At 45.2% G+C, this 23,665-nt stretch overlaps 1 protein-coding gene across 15 annotated transcripts in view; it reads right to left on the bottom strand.

The window, feature by feature from the left end:
• Eif4g3 (eukaryotic translation initiation factor 4 gamma 3) overlaps positions 1–23,665 on the bottom strand; it is a 231,757-nt gene that overhangs the window by 19,184 nt on the left and 188,908 nt on the right. For 14 of the 15 annotated variants that reach the window (XM_036177057.1, XM_036177058.1, XM_036177059.1 and 11 more), the window contains 9 exons: positions 18,633–18,779; positions 17,858–18,094; positions 16,798–16,902; positions 14,970–15,102; positions 12,465–12,559; positions 11,614–11,707; positions 8,347–8,464; positions 5,866–6,083; positions 4,451–4,566 (listed from right to left, as the gene is read on the bottom strand). In XM_036177057.1, coding sequence (XP_036032950.1) covers positions 4,451–4,566; positions 5,866–6,083; positions 8,347–8,464; positions 11,614–11,707; positions 12,465–12,559; positions 14,970–15,102; positions 16,798–16,902; positions 17,858–18,094; positions 18,633–18,779 — 1,263 coding nt within the window. The remainder of the gene's footprint in view (positions 1–4,450; positions 4,567–5,865; positions 6,084–8,346; positions 8,465–11,613; positions 11,708–12,464; positions 12,560–14,969; positions 15,103–16,797; positions 16,903–17,857; positions 18,095–18,632; positions 18,780–23,665) is intronic. The other variant, XM_036177050.1, reaches the window with a different exon arrangement.

The raw sequence follows: 23,665 nt of genomic DNA, 5'->3' as shown, positions 1-23,665 counted from the left end.
ACCACATGTGTGTAGGAGCCTAGCTAGTATCAGATCTGCTGAATTAGAGTTAAAAGTTGGTTATAAGCTGCCATGTGGGTGCAGGGAACTAACCCTGGATCCTCTGCAAGGGCAGTAAATGCTCTGAACTGCTGAACAATGCAGCCCCTAGGTGAACGGTTTTATTAAAGGTAACTCAAAGGACCAGTGTCAAAATGTTTCTAAACAGAGTGTGATGGTTCATACCTGCATTCCTAGCACTCAAGAGGTTGAGGCAGGAGGATTGCCACAGATTTTGAGGCCAGTCTCTACTACAGTATGAGACCCTGTTTCAAAAAACAAAAACAGATAACATAAATATATATATTATTTTATATTGTGCTGATTTTGAAAAAATACTTTAACATGTATGATAATGTATATAGACTGTGCAAAGGTGTGTGTCATCATACATCATTTTAAAAACCTGAAAACAAGATATTATGAAACAGAAACTCAATACCAAGATTCAATGACCTTAATGTGAGTTGAGAGTGATGGTGCATGCCTTTAGTCCCAGGGCTGTTACACAGAGAAACCCTGTCTCGGCAAAAAAAACCCAAAATAAACAAACACACCTCCCCGACACCTGCAAACACAAACAAACAAGACCTGATGTGGCAACTAGGCTATCCTGCCTTAGAAGGCCAGTACTGGTACAATCTTCCGTTATAGAACGTTACACGGAGTATGGAGTGACCTGGCTAGGCAATTCTCACTGGAGAGCAAAAGCCCATCAGCCCAGCCTGCTCAGTCTCCAGTGCATCTCTCTTCCCTCATCTACCACAAGGGCTGGTGGAGGTGAGAAGGGCAGTCACTGACAGCGGCAGGACAGAGTGTCCGTCCCCAAGGATCTCTGCTCTGTCTTCTCGGACATTCCAAAGCTTACACTAGTGCATAGGATGCCTTCAGGTTTCCACTCCTGCCCCTAGTACAATGTAGCTGTGGTTGGAGAGTTCAACTGAGAACTGACACCCCATGCCAGGGCATCTCTTCAGAGCCTCTAGCTTTCCACAATACTGGCATCTGCGACATACTCTTGCCAGCTGTCTTACGGCCGCTCTTTCTGCTCACCTTGTTCTTTGCAGGAGAAAGCAGAAATTCAACTATTCACTCTCCAGGCTAAAACCTCAAGTAACTATTTACTGTCTGGGCCCCTGTGCACAACCGAAGCCCAGCGGCAATGTGTCCCAGGAGACCCATGAGTTTGACTCAACACATTTGCAGACGACATATCACAAAGCAGGACGTGGGCTGGTGAGACAGCTTAGCCACAGAACATGTATGGAGGCCAGAGGACAACTTGCAGGAGTCAGTTCAATCCTTCCACCACGTGGGACCAGGGGATTAAATCTAGGCCATCAGGCATGGCGGCAAGCATCATTGGCTCTATTTTCTTTTTTCTAGCTTCTACTTACTTATTATCTATTATTTATTATCACAGTTTGGTAAATTTTCCACACAATATCCCACTATGCTATTTATCATTTTACTGCAGTCAATCTAGGTAGCACTCTCTAAAAAATGAGGTTGAAACACTCGAGGGAATGCAGTAAGTAGAGAGAGCACAGGCTAAAAACTTATGTGTTCGAGGCTAGCCTGGTTTACACTGAGTTCCAGGACAGCCAAAGCTACATAGCGAGACCCCCGTATCAAAACAAGAAACAAAAACATGTATAGTAGAGCAAGACAAACGGGAAGTCTTATATTCTAGCTCTGACTATTATTACTATGTGATTGCAAGAGTATAATAATTTTTTAGTCACATACACCACTCCACTTCCTAGCTGGGGTCACATGTAGCCAAAGCTAGCCTTGCACTCACTATGTAACTGACCAGCTCTTTCTCCTGTTTCCACCTGCTGAGCACTGGGATTGCAGGTGCACCCTACTAAGCCTGCTAACTTTTTTTTTTTTTTTTTTTTGCCAGAGCTGAGGATCAAACCCAGGGATTGAACCCTCTACCACTGAGCTGGGATTGCAGGTGCACACTACCAAGCCTGCTAACTTTTTTTTTTTTTTTTTTGCCAGAGCTGAGGATGAACCCAGGATCGAACCCTCTACCACTGAGCTAAATCCCCAACCCCAAGCCTGCTAACTCTTAATCACAATTTCCTAAAAAGAATGAATGTATGTTTGTATGCATGTATATATGTATACGAATATGCACTTTGGAACTGCCAGTCACAAAATAAAGGTTCAGGGGGCGGTGGTAGTGCACACCTTTAATCCCAGCACTCGGGAGGCAGAGCCAGGTGGATCTCCGTGAGTTCGAGGCCAGCTTGGGCTACAGAGCGAGTTCCAGAAAAGGCTCAAAGCTACACAGAGGAACCCTGTCTCGAAAAACCAAAACCAAAAACCAAAACAAAATAAAGGCTCATCAAATGTTACCTTGCATTAGGACTAATCACAGCGATAGCCAACAACAGCACTTAAAGGAAGGAAGCCCTTCCCTGGAGTGAGTTCTAGCATACTAACACTGAATAGGAAATGAGATAAAGCCATTTGTAGTTTGCAGCTGATCTTCCACAAGTTACTTAGCACATCTTTACATCTCGGTTCTTTCTGTAAACATGGCTTTCACCATAACGGAAACTTCAGGGCTCATGCTCTACTTACTGGCCGAGCACTTGGCTCACATGCACGAAGCACTGACTCTGACGTCAGTGAACACATAAGCCAGGCCTGGTAGCAGGCGCCTGTAACCCTAGTTCTTTGGAGTTCAGGCAGCACGGTTAAGGTCGTCATTGACTAGATACACAGGGCATTAGAGGTCACAAAACTTTAGGACTCACAGAAGAGCAGCTAGCACACAGCAGGCAGTCAGAAAATGCCTACATCACTGCTCAGTCCTCACAGCCCGCCTGTACACACAGCTGCCTTCTGCAGAGAAGGGTGAAGTCTAGCTGACTCTAACCATGCCATCCGGGAGAAGTGGCTCAGCTGCTCCCCATGCACTCTCAGTTTGCAGGATCAAAGGCTTGTCTGTCACTCACTAACTCTGAAGCCAGTCTCCACGTCCTTCTTCCTGACTTGCTCCCTGGCACCTACAGCACTTCTTCAATTTCTCCTAAGTCTTTCATGTTCCTCCACTTCCATGCCAGGAAAAAAAGAGAAAGACACCAGACTCCTCGCTGTCTAGGAAGGTAGCTGAGGAGTTAGAGCTCAGCAGTGAATTCTTTGCTGTTCACTCAATGTTTATTCTGCTCCACTGTCAAGTTTCTGCAAAAATTCTTTTACCTTTATCATCACCAAAAGCTTCTTTTCCAGCTGAGTCTAGTGGCCCATGCTTGTAATCCCAGGGAAAGGGAGGCTGAGGCAAGAAGACTGCCACAGTTCAAAGCCACCCTAGTCTATATAGTGAACTCCAAGTTAACCTGAGCTATAGAGCAAGACCCCGTCTCAAATCAAAACCTGTGCTGGTGGTCCAAACCCAGCAACTGGGAAGTGGAGGCAGAAGCCAAAGGTCAAAGCCAGCTTTGGCTACAGAGGGAAGTGGAGGTTGGCCTGGGCTCCATGAAGCTCTGCTTCAAAAGCAACCAAAACCAAAGCAAAACCAAACCAAACCAAACCAAACCAAAACTCCTCAAAACCGAAATAAACTTTTCCTACTTCCACATTCTGGATAATATTAGAGGAATCAAGGTTGAAAGGCTGGGACATACATAATCAAAGTGATTTTGTATACAAAAGCAGATAAGGACTGTGTTGTTCAGAAAAATGAATTAGGAGATTTCGATACTAAAGCCGAAGTATTTATGCATCTGACAAACGTTTAACAGAAAGGACATTTCCTGACCTTGAGCAGCCAACTAAACTGTGACACTTGACCTTTGCCAAATCCTCCAGCTCAGAGGACATTTGTGTTGTTACCTGCTCTGTCTCTGTCCCTGGACACTGATTAAGTGATTTGCCAGGCAGGAGGCCTACCCTACCAACCGCCATGTAAAGTCTGGGTGGAAGGTCAGAGCGCAAACTCACAGGAGAGTCTTCAAGGGTCTCAGGCCCCTGACTCTGAACACTCTCTGTCCTTTGGTGCCTCAGTTTCCCACTTACAAAATAAACAGAAGAGATGGCAGCTATAATTCAGGTCAACATAAGAATGATGAGGATATGTCTAGGGGCCCGGACAGGTGGAACTGGGAGCAAGGAGTGGCCAAAGGGTAATATGCTGCTCTGTTCCTAATGCCACAGTCAGTTTAGCCTCCCCTCTTGATTACACTGACGAGGATCCATTCTCTGCCCCCCGCCCCAACTTAAAACGTGGTACCTGGCCAAAATGCATGAGCAGAGCAAACTGAATTCTGAGGACTTGGACAAGTAATCTATGTTGTATCTGCTCATAATGACACTCTTTAGACCCAAGCCAAGTTACCATGGCTCTCCAACTTGAGCTGCCTAAGAGCTATTTCCCTTTGTCACCAGCATCTACCTTGAAGTCATTGATATGTAGGAATTCATCAATGATAGACTTGGACTTCCTCTCCACTTCCTCTTCTGACAGTGCAGGCTTGTCAGGGGTTGACACTGCACACATGTCTGGTTTCACTGTGAATGAGATGAAAAAGAAGTCTCAGTACAACAGGATCATTGCATGCTCTTATACTGGTTTTGCAATGGAGACGTTTTATAGACAGCAGTTTGACAGTCAGACACCTGACAGCAGAATCAAGAAGCTGTTTCCGCTACAGCAGACAGGCACACGGTAACACGGGGTCTGCTCTACAGTTCCCGTTACAGCAGACAGGCACACGGTAACACGGGGTCTGCTCTACAGTTCCCGTTACAGCAGACAGGCACACGGTAACATGGGGTCTGCTCTACAGTCACGAACAGGAGTTAGGGACAATATGAACTGTTAGAGCCACAGCTTGGCAGTTTCTATATTTTGTTTCCCTGCAACTCCTTCGAGAATGGGTGCTCAAAGGCCTATAGCACACACAAGGACTGAGGTCCTGAATGCCAGGGCTGGCTGCACTGGCCCAGTGTGGTACCTGCGGAAACACGCCCTGGCGTTGCTTACTGCAACTTTGTGCATGCTGCTCCCTCACTTCTCCTCTGCTCATCTCTACGAGTCATCATGAGCTCTAGGCCCACTCAAAACCACTGTCTCAGCTTCGCTCGAGTATTTCTTCATGTTAACGTCTCAGGTTATTTTTCTAGGAACCACAGAGTATAGGTGTGTGGGTTAAAAGAAAGACAGCCCAGATTAAAGACAGCATCACCAGAGCAAGTTTGGAGCACATGCATTCTCACCCCACAGAAGTTACCAGGGAGACAAGGCAGGAAAAAACACTCTGATACTTCTCTTTGTTAATCAGGAATATGGCAGGGGCTTTAGCCAGCACAAACCTTTAATGACGATGGACAGTGAGGTGTTGAAAGGACTTATGAGAAACTCAGAAGGAGGAGGATAAAGAAAGAGGACCTTGTCATCATGACATTCCAGAGACAGGGATGAAGATAAGCCCTGTGAAGACACCACTCCCCAAAGAGACCCACGGCACAAAATGACAGTGCTGTGTATGTGTTGCCAGTGTGGGCTCTGAAATTGGCCCATGCGTGGACTCATCGTGGTTTCTTATTACTCCTTATTTTCCTTTATGTGTATGAGAGCTGTGCCTGCACCATGTGAGTGAGGACTGTGTCCATACAGATCAGAAGCAGACTGGAGTCAGCAGTGGCTGTGAGCCACCATGAGTGCTGCTGGGAACCGAAGAGGGCCCCCTGGAGGCAGAGCCAGTGTGCAACACCTCGGTGTCACTTCTCATTTCTCCAGCCCCTGTATCTGCTTCTGAATTTAAGGCCAGCAGCTAGGTCTGTCTTGTGTCCTCAGAGCCTTCTCACCTAGCTCCCTCGTCTTGCTTCGGTCCCCCTCGGAGCTGGCTCTCTCAGCATCCACACCTCCAGTCAGCTGCTTCACGGTCTCCAGCATCTCTCTGCGCTGCTCCTCCTGACACTGGCTGTCCAGCAGATCTTTGCTACTGCCCCTCAGGAAAGTGTTGGGACGGGCTGCTCCAGCTGGAATTGGCTTGTCATTCTTCTCTCTGCCCATGCTCCCACGACTTAAAAACAAAACAACATGCTTCAAAAGACAATGTCCCCGCTTCATATTCAAACCACAGAACAACACTGTAAGCATTACCAACTACTGCTGAAAATGCAGGATTTTTACATAACTTTATTTTAAATCTTAACTTACTTTTGTGAGGGCACACACATGCTGTGACATTCATGTGGAGGTCAGAGGGCAACCATAGGAGTCAGATGTCTCCTTCACCTTAATATGGGTACTGGATGAAATTCAGGTTATCATCCTTGATTGGCAGGCATATGACCAGCCGATCCTCTTTCCAGCCTCCCACATGACTTCAGATACAAGGCATTGATTGTATTTCAAAGCATACTAACTCTCAAAACAGGTACAAACCTGAGTTTCCAAAGAAATACTTGCTAAGATGTTTTAATTTTACCTTCAGTAGGAAAAAGGATACTTATTTTTTAATTTTTGCGGATAGTCTGAGTTTTTACTTAAAATAATTTGATAGATCTTATATATAAAGTATGACAGTTTTATTTGCAAGGATCAAAGGTACTCTGTAAAAACTGCAGTATGAGCTGGGCAGTGGTGGTTTAATCCCAGCACTCGGGAGGCAGAGGTAGGCTGCTCTCTGAGTTCAAGGCCAGCCTGGGCTACAGAGTGAGTTCCAGGACAGCCTGGGCTACACAGAGAAACAAAAACCCAAGCACACACTCCAGTGTCAGGAGTCTCTCAAAGATGATGGTTGCTGAGGGTGGCAGAGTCTGCTTTCGTTAGCCACGTGAGTTGTGCTGTGCTGCCCATGCTCCAGTGCGTGCCCTACACCAGAGAGCATATGGGCAGCTCGAACTCTACAAAGAAGGTTTTACATATGTACATATTTGTATGTATATATTTGTGTGTGTGTATAAAAATGTGTGTGTATATACATATATGTGCATATAAATAAATAAATAAATAAATAAATAAATAAATAATAAAGAAATAAATAAACAAAAAGTAGAAGGTATGAAGTTGGGAGGACAGGGGGAAGAGGGTCCAGGGGGTTTATAGGGAAATGAATGTATCTAAATACACTATGTTCATATAAAGTCACCAAAGACTTTACCATTAATAATTAATAAAAAGACATTTAAAGTCAGGGATGATGAAATGATTCAGTAGATCAAGGTACTTGCTATCAACCTAATGACTTGAGTTTGATCTCCAGAACTGCTTCTTTCCGGTTGTCCTGAGTTCCACACACAAGTGCAAAAACTAAAAGTACAAGTGTGGAGGACACAGAGCCCTGAGTCGACCACACACAAAACTCTCGGGACAGTGACAAGCGCACAGACCCGCACGGCACAGCTCAGGAAATGGTCTTTGCAATTGCATGGTTTTGAGTGTGGAGGTCTGAGATTAAACCCAGGGCCGTAAGCTGGTTAAGATACGCTACGCAGTTTAGATATGCCCCCAACTCTACTAAAACATTTTAGGAGTCAGTGCTGATTCCTTACTAGTTTATAGAACTCTGAAGAAAGAGCCAGTGATGAAGTGTGAGCTGAATGAATGGCAGGAAGTGAAATTACACAAGCCTAAACCCCCAACCTAAGAAACTCCAGAAGGCTGTGAATTATCTGAGAGGAGCAGGAGGAACCTTTACCAGCGAAAGCCACGTGCTTTATTATCTTAAGAGAACTCTGAATGTCTCCCTGCCAGTTTATTCAGACAGTTCTTGACTGTGGTGATTCTGCAGAAGAGTGAAGGGAGAGGTGTGGAGGTGGACAACGTGGGCTGGACACAAGTCCACCCAAAGCACATGAAAATTAGAACCACCAGAGTCCACAGAAGTGGTGGACCCACAGTCCAGGTGCTTCTGAACAGCTGTGGTGTGCTCAGCAGACTGTTCCAGAACCCTCAGGAACCAGTGACACATTCTAGACGGCTACTGACGGAATACATTATGTAACTTAACACAGAGACAGAGTAGACGGCTGGCTGACAGCTGCTTGTGTTCCTGAACTTTCAAATCCTTGCTTGCAAGGACATTCCCGTGCTGAAAGAGCTTCGCAAGGCCTAGCAAGAGCTGCCTGCATTGCTCTCTACCTGGACAGCCAGGCTCTCCTGGGAACAAAGTAAGGCCAGATAACCTGCTCTCTCCATTCCACCCCAAAGCCAGTACCTGATGATACGCCTGCCTTACTAATTATGGTGTGTCAAGATTAAAGGAAGACACTAACTTTAGGGATGACAGGCATGCATGCAAGGAGGACAGCCATTAGTAAACGTGAAGAGTAAATTCTCACCTGGTTAAGGCCCTTCGGGAATCGAACTCTAAAGGTGTGGCTGATGGGGACCCTGAAGGGGCTGGAGGTTGCAGAGGAGAGAATCTATTTAAACTGGAAGCACTTGACCGTAAGGCATCTATAGGTGGTGTAGATTTAGAAAAAAACACAAATTACATGGTTAATATGCAGATACTCTGTTTTCTTGCCTACCGGGAGTAAGGAGTAAGACCAGGAATTTCTTCCTTTAAAATTTGAAACAGGTCTATGATGTCCAGGTGGGCCCTGACTCTTGGGACAACAGGTGAACTCCACCCCTACCCTCCACCCTTGTTCCTTTTTTGATAAGATCTCATATAGGCCAGTCCAGTCTGGAACTCACTATGTGGCTTTTCCAGAGGATGACTTTGAACTTCAGATCCTCCTGACTCCCATCTTCTGAATGCTGGAATCACAGGCACTCTACACCACACCCATTTCCTGAATTACTAAGGCTCAAACCCAGGGCTCTGTGCACGCTAAGCAGGCACTCTACCCACTGAATCGTACCCCAGCCCAAGGGCAGTCAATTCCTTATGCAACACGGTGGAAACAGACAGTTTATAAGTGAGAGAGCCAAGAAAGGTTAGAGCTCAATGCCTGATAAGTCCTCCCATTGAAAATCCTAGCCAGGCCGGCCCATTGCTTAGGACAGCATGAGCCAAGATGAGGCACCCGTGGGGGAGGGGATATGGCTGTCAACAGTGATGTCTAACAAGTACAGGCGACACCTATCATATTCTGACAAGTACATTATAGGGTATTAGTATATCAAAGAGCCTAGATTTCTGTTCACCATCAATTTCTGTCCTTAAAAACACATGCACTCAGGTGTGGAAGCAAGTCTGTAATTTCAGGATGTAGGAGACTGGGGCAGAGTCAAGGAGTTCAACGTCAACTCAGCTATACAGTGACTTCAGGCCAGCCTGGGCTACATGGGATCCAGACACACACATAACAAAGCTACCAATCAACCAGCCCCTAAGTACGTAAGTCACCCTGTGTAGGGCACAAAAACAGGTGCAGTAAGCAAGGAGAGGTAAACGTACCAAAACAAACAAAGACACTACACAAAATTAACCAACGTAACACTGTGATTTATCTGAAAGTATACAAATAAACAATGGGATTTAAAACAACTTAAGAAAACTTGAAATTTCTTAGTTTTCCTTTGGATTGCTGCATTTCTTCAGCTGTCAAGACAAGTTTATGACTTTTTCCAATTTGGTCACATGTGCTAGATAGAGGTATGAATTTGGACCAAAATGAAACACTAATCGTAATAAAAACATTGTGAGATGCCAGATAGTGATAGCGCACGCCTTTAATCCCAGCATTTGAGAGGCAGAGGCAGGTGGATCTCTGAGTTCCAGGCCAACCTGGGCTACAAATGGAGTTCAGGACAGCCAGAGCTATTACTACACAGAGAATTCCCGTCTCGAAAAAAATCAAAACCAAAACAACAAAAAACAATATTGTGAGATTTTTTTTCACATTTGCAATTAGAGTGTATGGTTCTTGAGTGTGAACTTTAAAAAATATTTTTACTAATTCTTTAAGAATCATACAATGTATTTTAATTATAATTAGCTCCAAGTCATCCTCCTAAATTCTTCCACATCCACTCCCAACCCCTCAACATCCTTTCAAAAATAAAACAAAACGCCAACAACAACAACAACACAACCCACCAAGTCCATTTTGTGCTGCTTACATACTATGGGTGTGGAGCCTTCAACTGGATCATGGCAGACCTACAAGGGGCCACATTTTTTTTTTTTCCCTGTTTTTTGGGTTTCTCTGTGTAGCCTTGACTGTCCTGGAACTGTTGCTGTAGACCAGGCTTGCTTTGAACTCAGAATTCAAGAGATCCACCTACCTCTGCCTCCTGAGTGCTGGGATTAAAGTTGTGTGCCACCAATGCCCAACTCTTAGAGAAAACTAATTCTCACTCCCTCAAAGACCATCAAAGGTGAGTAGCTCTTCAATTAGGGTGGGGAATGTGAGCTTTGTAGATGACAATATTGTGTCCAAATGTCAAATATCAGAAACTGCACTCATTCTTAGTCCAAAAATCAAGCCTGTAAAATACCTGCTGCTCCTCCTCCTCCTCCGCTGCGAACTAATCCTTGTGCAACTTGGCCAGCGCTCCATCACTAAGCCACACACGCAGCCTGCTCTTTGTTTCTGTTTTTGAGATAAGGTCTTACTGCCTTGTAGCTCTGGCTGGTCTGGTACTTACTGTGTTGCCTAGGTGTCTCAAACTTATGGCAGTTCTCCTGCCTCAGCTTCCTAAGTGCCTAGCATTATATATGTGTGCCACCATACCTAGCTGCAAACTAGCTTTTTGAAGATAGTGTCTTGCTTTGCAACTCAGGCAGGCAGGGGATCTTCCACTCTTCCATCTCCCAAATTCTAGGAGTTCAGGAATTTGAAAAAAACACTTGATGCTAGCCTGGCACGTCTTTAATCTGAGCACTCAGGAAGAAGAGGTAGGCCAATCTCTGAGTTTCAGGCTAGACTGGTCTATGTAGTGAGTTCCAGTCCAGCCAGGGATACAGAGTGAGACCCTGTCTCAAAACAAAACAAAACAAAATACAACAAAAACAAAACACTTAAAAATAAAACAAACTGCTTAACTGAAAAAATATTTTCTCAAAAGTTTAAATGTTAGTCAGGTGTGATGGCATACACCTCTAATCCCAGCACTCGGGAGGCAGAGGCAGGCAGATCTGAGTTGGAGGCCAGCACAATCTATAGAGCAAGTTCCAGGACAGCCAGGGCTACACATAGACACCCTGTCTCAAAACACCAAAAACCAACAAACCAACAAACCAACGCACACTTAAAGTGAACATGGAGAGGGCAGGAGTGATGGCCCAGTGGTTAGAACACTGGCTACTCTTCCTGAGGGCCCGCATCAGTTCTCAGCCCCCATGTGGCAGTTCGTAACCACCTGTAACTCCAGATTCACTTCTCGACTCTGCAGGCAAGATGCATGCATCTGGTGTACATACAAACCTCCAGGCAGAATGTTCATACTAATAAAACAAATCTAAAAAAGTTTTAAATACTGCAAAGAGCCCTACAGAAAAGGAAGCTTTTATGTCACAGTATAGAGAGCCACAAGGAAAGTCCAGGCAGATAAGTCTACAGACCTTTCTTTTCTTAACAGTCCCAGACACTGGGAATGCAAGGCCAGGTGATGGCGTTTACCGCCCAGGCAGCCGGAGAGGCCGCCGCACATACCGGTCTCGCTTGCCTTTGCTCCACCACTGCTGCCTTTGCCCCAGCTGCCCAGCTGCGCCTTTGGAACCAGCTGGATCTTCTCGTCAATGGTGGGCTGCAATCAAAGTGGCCAAGGGTTATTCACAGATCAATACTAGAATGACTTTCTTCAGTGCGGTATAAACAATTTTAGCAACAAACTCTTGTTAGAGTTTCAGTTTAAGAAACATGAATTTAGCCAGGTCGTGGTGATGCACACCTTTAAGCTAAGCTCCACGCTAACCTAGTTTACATTAACCAATTCCAGGCCAGCCTGGATACCCTGACTCAAAGTAAAACAATCATACATTGGAGCTGTGCTCATTAAGGTGGGACTCCTAGGCCTTTAAACCTTTTCTTGGACTGGGCAATAGAGAATAGCATGAAGGCCAGATTGATTTCCAGAGTATGCACGGGTCCTCTGCTCAGAATGGCTTATTAACTTGCCAAATGAAATATATAGTTTCAAATCATTCTTCTAATACAACAATGCCCAGTGATATGCAAATTGCCTCATCAGTTTGTTTATGTAGCCCTGGCTGCTCACAAACTCAAAGTAATCCTCCTACAGCAACTTCCTAAGTGCTAGATTTACAGGTGTGTGCTGCCACACTTGGCTCTGTAAACTGTATGTGTATGTCTAAAATTTTCAATGCACGCAGGCACGCAGGCACGCACGCGCTTGCAACTTATGGAGGTCAGGGGCTTATGTAGCCTAGGCTGGTTTTAAACTGCTACTTAGTTGAGGATGACCCTAAGTTTCTGATCCTTCTAAGTACTGGGATTACAAGTATGCAGTCAGTTTTGTAAAACCTTTAAATCATCATACTCACCTTAGTGATTTTCAAGAATTTGGAGGGGTCCAGAACTCGGCTGTTCTTGGCTCCCTGAACAGTATTCCATCCACCTTCATCCACTCTTTGAACGCCTGCAGGGAGGACAGAATATATCAAGTTTCTCATCACCTCACTGAGTGAGCAGTACTGTAAACTGATGGATGTCAGTCAAAACCAAGGGCATGACAAACGAAGCTACTACAATATTAGTGGCAGTCCTGTTAAGAGAAAGTTTATTTTTCTTTTTTAGAGACCAAGTTGTACTGTGTAGACCAGGTTGGCTGCATTAAACCTGGCCTGGAGAATCTTGAATCTGTATAGCATGAAACAGGCACTCCGACTCTCAAGAAACATTACTGATTTAGAAAGAAAAAAACAAAACAAACCCGACACATGACTACTAGGTATTGGCAGAGGCAGGGCAAAGTCTGGGACCGGCAGAGTTAAAGGTAACTGCATCTACATCTTGGGAAGAGTTGGATGAACTTTCCATCTAAATGAATGGGCAACAGGCATGCCTTCCACTCTCTCTGACCCTTAGGCGCTCAGGAGGAAAACCCGACTTCTGTTCTCTCAAATTTCATTTCTAATTGTCAGATCTTGCCAGGCCCATCTTTAAAATATATGTGAAGCCAGGTATAGTGGCACATACCTGCCAACTCAGAATTTGGGAGGCAGAGGCAGGAGAATCAGGAATTCTAGACTAGCCTGGGCTACATAGTGACTTCCAGACTAGTGACAGATACATGGTAAGATCCTGTCTCAAAACCACATATAAGGCAGGAAGAAGCCCTTTTTATGTTGCTGAGTTCAATGTTAGCAGCTCTCCTTAAGCTTCCCAGATCAGGTAAGAAGCTCTGCTGTGGCCTCCTAGCTTCTGCTCTGTCCTGGCCAATAATGTGATTCTATAAAGGACAAAAGTCTTGCTGCTGTTCTGGCTGTCGTTATCTCAATGACAAAAAGGACAAGATTCTGTACAAATGGCCTACACCGAGCTCTGAGTTTTCTTGTCCCCATTGCCTCTGTCCTGTCTTTATTCTTCTTTTTAAAGATTTATTTATTTATTATGTCTAAGAAGAGGGGGCCAGATGGTGATGAGCCACCATGTGGGTGCTGGGAATTGAACTCAGGACCTCTGGAAGAGCAGTCAGTGCTCTTAATCTATGAGCCCTCTCTCCAGCCCCTGTGTCCTGTCTTCTGGTGTGACCCTTTACCATCTAGGCCCAGAGCTCTAACCACGGACTGCTCCTGTTTCAGAAGGCACAGCTGTAGGCCTCTGTGCTTTCTCTAGCCTCTGTCCCTATCCATCCTTCCACAGATGTGCACAGGACTGCCCGGCCTCCCGTGTTTCAGGCTGGCTCAGCAGCACCAATATGAACAGGCTCCCTCACCCTCCTGTTTAAAACCCCTGAGACCACTATTAAGATGGCTTAATAGTTAGAAGCAGCTGCCGCCAGGCCTGAGGACCCGAGTTCGATCCTGGGACCCACACATGGTAGAAGGAGAAAACATCCTTCTTCAAGTTGTTCTCTGACTTCCAAAGTATGCTATGTAATAAAAAAAACTTTCAAAACTGCACCGCTACCCTTTAAACCTTGCATTCCCCACATTTCTCTTCTCAATTGTTCCATGAAACAGTTGTTTGATAAATGGTATACTCTACTTCAGTGTTTCTGTCCTGTTGCTCAGCACATGACCTAGTTAAGTGACAGGCACTTGGAACTTGCTGAGCTGCTGTGAACCACACCTGGACTGTGTTACTGGATGTTAGTAACCATCAACACACTTGTCTCTTCTTTCAACGACATCGACGTTCTTGCTCTTTCCCACCACTTTGCTGTTCAACACTTTCTTCTTTTAGTCACACATGGGCATCTCCTATGAATTAGGCCTTAACAAAACTTCTGATTTTCTCCATTTTGCTCAACAGTAAATGAAAGTCATTACCTGAAAGGCAAGCTGCTGCTGCTAAGTCTCCGATCTCAGTTCTCCCAGCAAACACTGTCCACCCCGTCCAAACACTGAAATCACACTCCAATCAGGCTTATTTACTCTTTTTGGAAGTGAATGTTTATTTCATTTCACAACTGAAATCCTTTCAAATACCAGCCAGGTTTCTTCCATTTTCTATCTCTCTCCTCCCTTAAAACTTCACATCATTCTTAAGTCTAAACTTTAAAACCTTAAAGGAGAATGCATCTGCAATGAGGACACCCCATGCATTCACTGGACAGGATTTCTTGGAGGAGAGAACTCTTTTCTATTGCTCCTCTTACCTTGCACGGACAGTGTGGAAGGGAGATGCTCACTGCAGGCCTATGAATGCCTGGCTTTGCATATTTAATCAGCACACATTTCCATCCTGCACTCTCTTATTCAATGGTTAGTCTCAGGTGCCTTGATGTTGCTTGGCAACCACCTCTCTGTCCTCTGTGACCTGATTTCCAGCTCTTACCTAACAGTGCCCAGCACTCCACCCACCCCAGGCATTTCTGCCCTCACCTGGTCTTCTCTTCTCCTTGGTCATCAGCTGCTGGACTTTCCTTTGCTCTTCTTGTTCTTCTATTTTGGCCTCTTTGTGAATTTGTTCGATAGTTTTTGGCCCCTGATCTGCTCGCCGGGACACCCAATTACACTATGAAAGTAGCAAAAAAGGTTACCAGTCAAGTAATGCAGACTATTACCAAAAGAGCCAGGAATTTGGCTTGGTGCACGGCTCAATGTTTGGTACTTGGCACACACAAGAACAGTAATTTTCCAAATAAAAATATATTAAAAGCCTATACTTTTGTTAGGTGCTAGCGGCGCACACCTTTAATCCCAGCACTCCAGAGGCAGAGGAAGGTGAATCTCTGGGCATTCAAGGCCAGCTTGGTCTACAGATCAAGTTTCAGGATGGCCAGGGCTACACCAAAGAAACCCTGTATTGACCTCCCCGCCCACCCCCCCCCCCCCCCAAAAAAAAAAAAAAGCCTATAGAAAGCCTATAGCTTTCACCACGGGAACCAAAGGAACCAAATACAATCCCTACAAAATGGAGAGTTATGCTAGTTTCTCAGCTGGTCATAGATGATGCGTTACAGTCTACACTGGGAGAGGACTCCCTAGGACCATGTATAACATGAGGGCTCATACCCAGTCCAGAGGATTGAGTCGAAGGTGAAACCGGTTTTTTATTTCTTCAACAACATGACTCTGGTACCTGACCTACAATGGCCACACAAAGCTGCTTCTCTTTCCTCAGGAGACAAAACTTGCCTCACTCCATCCAGGCCACCTTCTCAAAATTGAAATGAGAAAATGTGGTGGAGATGGGTGGAGAACAGGAATTTAGCATGTGGGCTCTCATCAACTGGTCACGCTTTTACTATTCTTTTGCTCTTAAGGTCACACCTGGGTTTTAGAAGACAAAGAGGCCTTATCAAGGCCACAAGACTGGGTGTGGAGAGGCAGGGCCTATGCTTTCAGCTGAGGTAGTCACCATAGGGTTAAACCAAGAAAAAAGATAAACACTGCAGCTGCCATGCCAGGGGGCACAGGGAGTACTGAACAGTAACAGCATGAGTTGGCATTGTACACATTTCTCACTGCATTTTTGTAAGACCTGAAAAATAGCCACAGCGTCATTGTGGAGAGGAAACAAAGCCTGGCTCTGAGTGAGCATCACTGACTTCAGATGACCAGTGTCAGAGCTACAGTGTGGGGAAGGGATGCTCAACAGGCATCTCCTTCCTCCCTCCTGTCAGTGCAGAGCTGGGCACAGAGCAAACAACACTTCACTCACACAAGCATCATCGTCTTCGTTACTCAACTCCTTACAGAGGCGGGGCTTCAGTACAGTTTGTGTTTGTTCTTTTTATTTTTCGTTTTTGTCCCCAACACAAGCTAGAGTCAGCTAGAAAGACCCTCAATTGAGAAAAAAACTTCCACCAGATTGTCTGTAGGCATTTTCTTGGTTAATGTAAGTGCGCATAAACCCTGGACTGAATATAAAGGTCTTGAGCACACCTTTAATCCAGTACTTGGAAGGCAGAGGCAGGCGAAACTGAGTTGAGGCCAGCCTAAGTCTACAGAGTGAGCCTAGTCTACAGAGTAAGTTTCAGGATAGTCAGGGATATAAAAAAAAAAACAAACCCTGTCTTGAAACACACACACACACACACACACACACACACACACTAAGCAGCATCCCCCACAGCCTCTGTTCCAGTTCTGGCCCTGACTTCCTGGACGATCGACTGCACTGTGAAACTGTAAGCAGAAATCGCCCTCTCCTCCCCACGTTACTTCTGGCCATGGTGCTTATTGAAACGATGGAAACCTAACATACCAGCCTGAGGTCTATCACATCCTGAAGCATGAATCGAATCCTGGATGAAGTTTTTCTTTCTTTCACAATTTTCTCCATCTGATTAAAATACTGGTCCATACGTGGCTGCAACACATAAAACCAAGATTTCTGGCTGAGAAATTCAATTTCCTTTTCTTCATGTACTTTCGTTTTCATTTTATTATAAAGGATCTCACTCTGCAGCCCAGGCTGCCTTAAATTTGTGATCCTCCTTCCTTAGTCTCCTAAATGCTGGGATTACAGATGTGTACCACCATACTAAGGTACCAAGTTAAGTTTTTAAGCGATTTAAGAATGGTGGTGCACGCCTGTAATCCCAGCACTCAGGAGGCAGAGGCAGGCGGATCTCTGTGAGTTCAAGGCCAGCCTGGGCTACCAAGCGAGTTCCAGGAAAGGCGCAAAGCTACACAGAGAAACCCTGTCTCGAAAAACCAAAAAAACAAAACAAAACAAAACAAAAAACATCTTGCCAGGCTGTGGTGGCACACTCCTTTAACCCCAGCACATGGGAGGCAGACATAGGCAGATCTCTGAGTTCAAGGCCAGTCTGGTCTACAAAGCAAGTTCCAGGACAGCCAGGGCTACATAGTGAGACTGTCTCAAAAGAAAACAAGAAATAAAGAGACTTGGGGCAGGCATGGTGATGCACACATGCCATCCCACAGGCTCAGTCAGCCTGGGATAGACAGTGAGATCTGTCCTGAGAGACAAACAATCCTTCTAGTTCTTTGTGCCTTTCGTTTTCAGGCCTGGGGTGGCGTTTCTTAGCCCATTTAGGCTTACAAGCTATGAAATGGTCAAGGGGAAAAGACAAGGACCCACCAAGCTAGAGAATCTACACACTGACCTGCATATAATTAGGGACCCCCTCACCCTAGATCGAAAGCAATGAGGTGCAGAGCATTATCAGTCAAACTGTGGCAAGGAGAAGGGCACGAGGAGCAAACACACAGGCCCTGGGTGGGGTGGAGAGCTGCTCGTGACGGCCCACTTCCGCTCTTGGCTGAGAGCTGCTGCTGCAGCCTTTGCTGGGCTTTACCTTTGCTTTCTCAAAGTCCAGGTCTTTGCCGATGGTGGTGAGCAGGCGACACAGGCACTCCAGGGACTCCTCATCATGGTTCTTCAGCAGCTTCACCACACAATCATGCATGATGGCCTCCGTCAGCATTTTGAGTTTAAAGAGTTCTCCAATAAACTTGATGTTGCCGATGGATCTCCGCCGGGCTTTGTCCTTGGCTTCTTCCAGTTCATCATGAAGCCTTGTCCTTTCCTCTGGCTGTTGTGTAAAAAGGGGTGAGAGCATCTAAGATTTGGGGTCTTACGCTTTCTCGAACACAAATACTCTTTGGAGCTCTGACACAGAACAATGAAAGCAAAATAGAACTACATGCAGAAGTGTGCGTCCATCAAGATTTGTGGGACCTAGCAACCTCTCCACGGCCCGAGGCTAGGCTGACTTCTGGTGTGAAACTGAGTACCCTTGACTTTGGGCAATCAAATACCACTTCTCTCTCTCTCTCTCCTCCTCCCTTCCTCCCTCTCTCCCTCTCTCTCTCTCTCTCTCTCTCCCTCTGTCTCTCCCTCTCTCTCTGTCTCTCCCTCTCTCTCTGTCTCTCCCTCTCTCTCTGTCTCTCCCCCTCTCTCTGTCTCTCCCTCTCTCTCTCTCTCTCCCCCCCTCTCTCCCTCTCTCTCTCTCTCTCTCTCTCTCTCTCTCTCTCTCTCTCTCATATGTGCACTGGCAACAACAGGCCCCTTCACAGGTGTCATAGCTAGCTGTGTGACAATTCTGACAGGACTTGATGTGAAGTCCTTACAGCACTGGCAGCTTCCAGCTCTTTCTGCTTTTTCTCAAAGACATCATCATCTGCTTTATCTTTCTCAAACTCCTTCTGGCAGCGATTTAGCAGCAGCTTCCGGAAGTTCACTGTGTTACCAGGTTTCTCTGCCATGGGTACCTTCAGCTGCATTGAGAGAGGAAAGTATAAAGGCAGCTATATTAATGATGCAGACAGACACACTGGTAAGCATTCTGAAAAACATGGCTTCAGTCATTTCCACGGTGCAGTGAAAAGCTGTTCACTATTCTTACGCAGAAAAGATACACACCCTCATGTACACCTTCTGTCTTTTGCGGATAGGCTTCAAGCTAATATGGAATCTGTTACCCTGCATATACCTGGACTTTGAAACTGGGGAGAGTGGTCTTTGCTTAAACCTTGTTTATTACTATTGTATTTACACAAGGTGTGGGTGTGCGCCCATGCCTGTTCATAGTGCGTCCATGAAGGATTCTCACTCACCACATGGGTTACTGGGATCAAATTCAGTTTGTTAAGGTTGTGCACAAGCACCTTTATCCACTAAACCATCTCACTAACCCTTTTATTTATGTCTTGATAGGATCTCATGCAACCCAGGTGGCCCTGAATTCTGATCCTCTGGATGTACCTTCAGAGGGCTTGAACTACAGGAGTGCCCCACCATGCAGTAGTATACAGAGTTGGGGGAAGAGTTTGTGTATACCAAGTACCCTACCACCTGAGCCACTCTACGCCCCCATTTTAAAAAACAACAACAACATGATTTAAACAATTTTGGCTTAAAGGAACAAACAGAAATAAGAAAGGGAGAATTTCAGGGCCACAGCAAAACCTGGGAAAGGGTAGGGCTTTTAGACTTTGCCCTAACTTTTCCCAGAAGGACGCTCTCACACTGGATCACACTTACCATGACTATCAATATGTAGGAGGGTGTTTATTTTTCATTCATTTTTCTTTTACAGACAAGTCACAGACTGTCGCCTAAACTATTCTTGAATTTACAACCACCCCAATTCAACCTCTAGAGACATGCACCAGAACACCCAGCCTTCTTAGGTGGCAAAAGATGAACATGTTATCAAGTTTGGCCGATAATGAGCCAGTTTAGAAATTTCTTGACACACAGAAAGACCAGAGCGTCAGGGCTAGCCCACATGAGGCAAGCACTGAGGGTTTCTAGCTACACCCAGTAATGACTGCTCCTAGCATCTGCAGTGGCTCCCTCCTAGCCTACACATCACCTGTGCCCTAACAGAAAACTGTAGCATCCATTCCATCAAAGTATGAAATTCTCCTGAGCAGTTACTGTACAACATGCAAAAGGGGTTTTCTGGGCTCACAAAGTAGATCCAACAGTTCTGAAATTAATACAGTGCCCAGGCTAAGTGGGTGAAGAAGTTTTTGTTATTTCTGAAATAGGGTGTCACCAGCTTAGGCAGCCTGAGGCTCATTACAGAATCCAAGTGGCCTCAGATCGGGAATCCTGCTGCCTCTGCCACCTTAGTGCTGGGATCACAGGCACGGGTCACCCATCCATCGGCTCCTCCTTAGTTTGTCCATAGTCGGGATAGCAAGGGCTTGAGACCAGGCTCAGGTTTATTTCTGTTTGAGATAGGATCTTCTGTAGTTCAGGCTGTCTTGAACTCACTAAAGTCAAGATGACTGTGAACTCCTGATGCTCCTGCCTCCACCTCTGCCTCTCATGTGCTGGCATCAGACACGCTATCAAGATTAATTGAAAGAGTTAATCCAACACCATCTGGTAGAGCACCGGAGGACACTGCAGGATAGAGCTGTGCTAACTGTAGAGCATCAGAGGTTGACATACATGCTTGACTGGAGAGAAGATATCTTGTCTTTAGAAGGACAAAGTTCCGAGACTGATAAGGGCTGTGTGACAATTATGGTGCTCAAACAGAACTAAAAATGGAAGGGCAGCTGGGTGCCGAATTCACGACAGTCAGTGCTATTTCAGAACATGCAGTGGCTATGCTGAGCCAATACCCGGTAACTATGTTTCCAGAAAGCACATACTGGCCTGAGAAAATGAAAGTGGACGGCACTTCTGTGCTGAGGTCTGCATCCAGTCTATAGGACGGTTTACTCTGAAGTGTAAACTGCCATAAAACGACAGTTCCAATGCAGTGCCTTCAACCTACTACTGTTTTGGTGACCAGTGTGTACAACACGGTATCTCTACTGGATACATCTAGAATCCCATGCAAAGGGACGCCTGCATGGAGGGAGGGCTCTGTTAAAATGCCAGTTACTACTTTAGTGCATCATGCAAGCTGCACATGCTTCCTCACCCAGGCCAGTTCAGCTACATCCAGCTGCCCAAGGCGGGTGTTTGATTTGTAATCCCAGGTAGGCCCCAACTCATGAGTCTCCTGTCAACCTCCTGAGTCCCGGGGTCCACGTGTGTATCACCACACCTGCTTTGCCAGGCATTACTGCTGAGTCTAACCTACTCTCAACCCTGTCATTCATTCCCCATCTTGCCTGTAAGCCATTGCTGCAAGTTTGGTGTAGGGTGTAACTCCCAGGCGCTAAACCTCCCCGTAAGCCTCATTCTTTATACTCCAGGATCACACACCCGCCACATAGATAAAACTCACAACTTCTCCCAGGGTATGAAAGTAGTTCTTTCAAGTTCTTATTTTATTCTCCCCCTTATGACTCTTTGAGACAATGTCTTATGTATCCAAGGCCACACAATAGGATTTTGACTTCCTGATGCTCCTGCTGGAATTACAGGCCTGCTCCACACCAAGTGCTCAAGTTCTTTACTTGTTGTTTTAGTTAGGATTACTACTGCTGTGATGGCAGAACATCAGGACCAAACGGAACTTGGCCAGGAAATGATTTATCTCACTCACAGGTCCTCATAAAGCAGCGAGAGAAGGAACTCAGGAGGATCTCTGTGAGTTCAAGGCCAGCCTGGTTTACAAAGTGAGTTCTAGAAAAGGTGCACAGCTACACAGAGAAACCCTGTCTCGGGAAAAAAAAAAAAAAAGTATTTATTTAGGGGGCTGGAGAGATGGCCAGGTTAAGAGCACTAGCTGCTCTTCCAAAGATTTTGAGTTCAATTCCAGCAACCCCATGATGGCTCACAACCATCTATAATGAGATCTGGTGGCCTCTTCTAGTGTGCAGGCATACATGCAGGCAGAACACAGTATACATAATAAAGAATAAGTAAATCTTAAAAAAAAAAAAATGTTGGGCCTGGCAGTGGTGGTGCACACCTTTAACTCCAGCACTCAGGAGACAGAGATGGATCTCTGTCAGTTCCAGGCCTGGTCTACAGAGTGAGTTCCAGGACAGGCTCCAAAGCTACACAGAGAAACTCTGTCTTGAAAAACCAAAAAAAAAAAAAAAAAAAAAAAAAGTTTCTTCATTTATTTGAAAATGAGCTGTGCTACATATAGCTCTGGCTAGCCTAGAACTCAGTACACAGCCCAGGCTGGCCTTGAACTTTTTATAATCCTGAGTACTGGAATTACAGGAATAAGCTACAATTCCTGACTAGTGTATTTGTTCATTTATTGCTGAGATAGTGTCTTGCTGGCATCAAATTTGCATCTATATACTCCTGCCTAGAAACTGTCATTGTCTATAGGTACAACTGCCTACAGGACATTTCTCAATCATTTTTCTCCATGCCACGTATTTAGAAAGTACAAAAAAGAGGTGTTAAATTCCAGTCATGTGTTTTACAGTCTACAAAGATGGTCCTAAAGGCTTCTTGAGACATTTCTAATTGAACTAGGAGAAGCCATGATATCAGAAGCATGATTTTCTTTCTTATGCTCCCCGATCCCCTGAAATTGTATATGATCTGACTAAGAACAATGTGGTTGGGAGACGCACCAAGTCCAAAAGTGTGGCTTGTGAAAAAGTTTGTACCATCAATTTCCTTAATATATCTAACAAACAATGTCAGAAAAAAGGGACTCCATTTTATTCTTTAGAATTCACCTCATCAATGTAACATAAGAATGTATTCATTCTTTCTTTCACTCATTTTTGAAGTGGTGGGTAGGCACTAGTCACCAAAAAGGGTTGAAATGGAAGTATGTCGAGGCTTCGGTAGATAACTGATAACACATGCCTAGCACATGCCTGGGTGTCTTGTCTTGCACAAAAACCATAGCAATAAATTTTTTAAAAGGACACTATGTGGGTGTGTGATATACACACCATGTAAATGACACTGAGGCTGAAAGAGAAGGCTTAAAAATTCCTCTAAATAATTCAAATACATATCTGGGATCTTCAACAGCAACACTCACAGCCAGGGCTTCTTAACTTGTCTACTACTATCACTTGGCTCTGAAAATGCTTTGTTGCCAGACTGTCCTCACACTGTGCAACGTGCAGCACCGTCTTTGACTTGTGCTCCCTGAGATGCAAACAGTAACTGCAAGCATCTCTAGATGCTGGATGGTGGGAATGAGGACGTCCCTGGTGAGAAGATCAATCTAGTTCAGTATTGGCTCTCAAGACCTATCAACTAACAAAGAACAACGACTGGGGACACTGCTCCGTGGTTAAGAGCACTTGCTGGTCTTCAGAAAGACCGGAGTTAAGTTCCCAGCACACCCATCACGCCACATCACAGGGATTAGGACAACCTCTTTTAGCCTCCCAGCACACACACAGGTGTATGCACACACTTTTTCCTGATTCATAGTCCTAAGGAACTTGGAGCTATGTGTCAGTTTTCATGTTTTTTTCCTTTGAAATGAACAAATCTGGCTGTGGTGCACATACACACAGTCACAGAGTGACTTAGTAACAGTGAGTAGTAGGAGAATCCACGAGATGGCTTCTGGAGTAAGCACTGAACTAGTTCCATCCTGCCTCTGTCGCATCCTGCTTCCCTTTCCACAACTTTCCTGGGCAGTTAGAGGACTGTCCAAGCAGGAATTTTATGCTTATAGTGTTTTGAAATTTTATTCAGTTGCTATTCTTTAAGGAAAAAAAAAAACTAGTTATTAATGTGTTTCTTGTTCATATGTATT

Source organism: Onychomys torridus, chromosome 2 (genome assembly GCF_903995425.1).
Source record: "Onychomys torridus chromosome 2, mOncTor1.1, whole genome shotgun sequence".
NCBI classification, from domain to species: Eukaryota; Metazoa; Chordata; class Mammalia; order Rodentia; family Cricetidae; genus Onychomys; species Onychomys torridus.
Note: the sequence above shows the minus strand (reverse complement) of the source record. Positions and strands in the feature narration are given on the sequence as shown.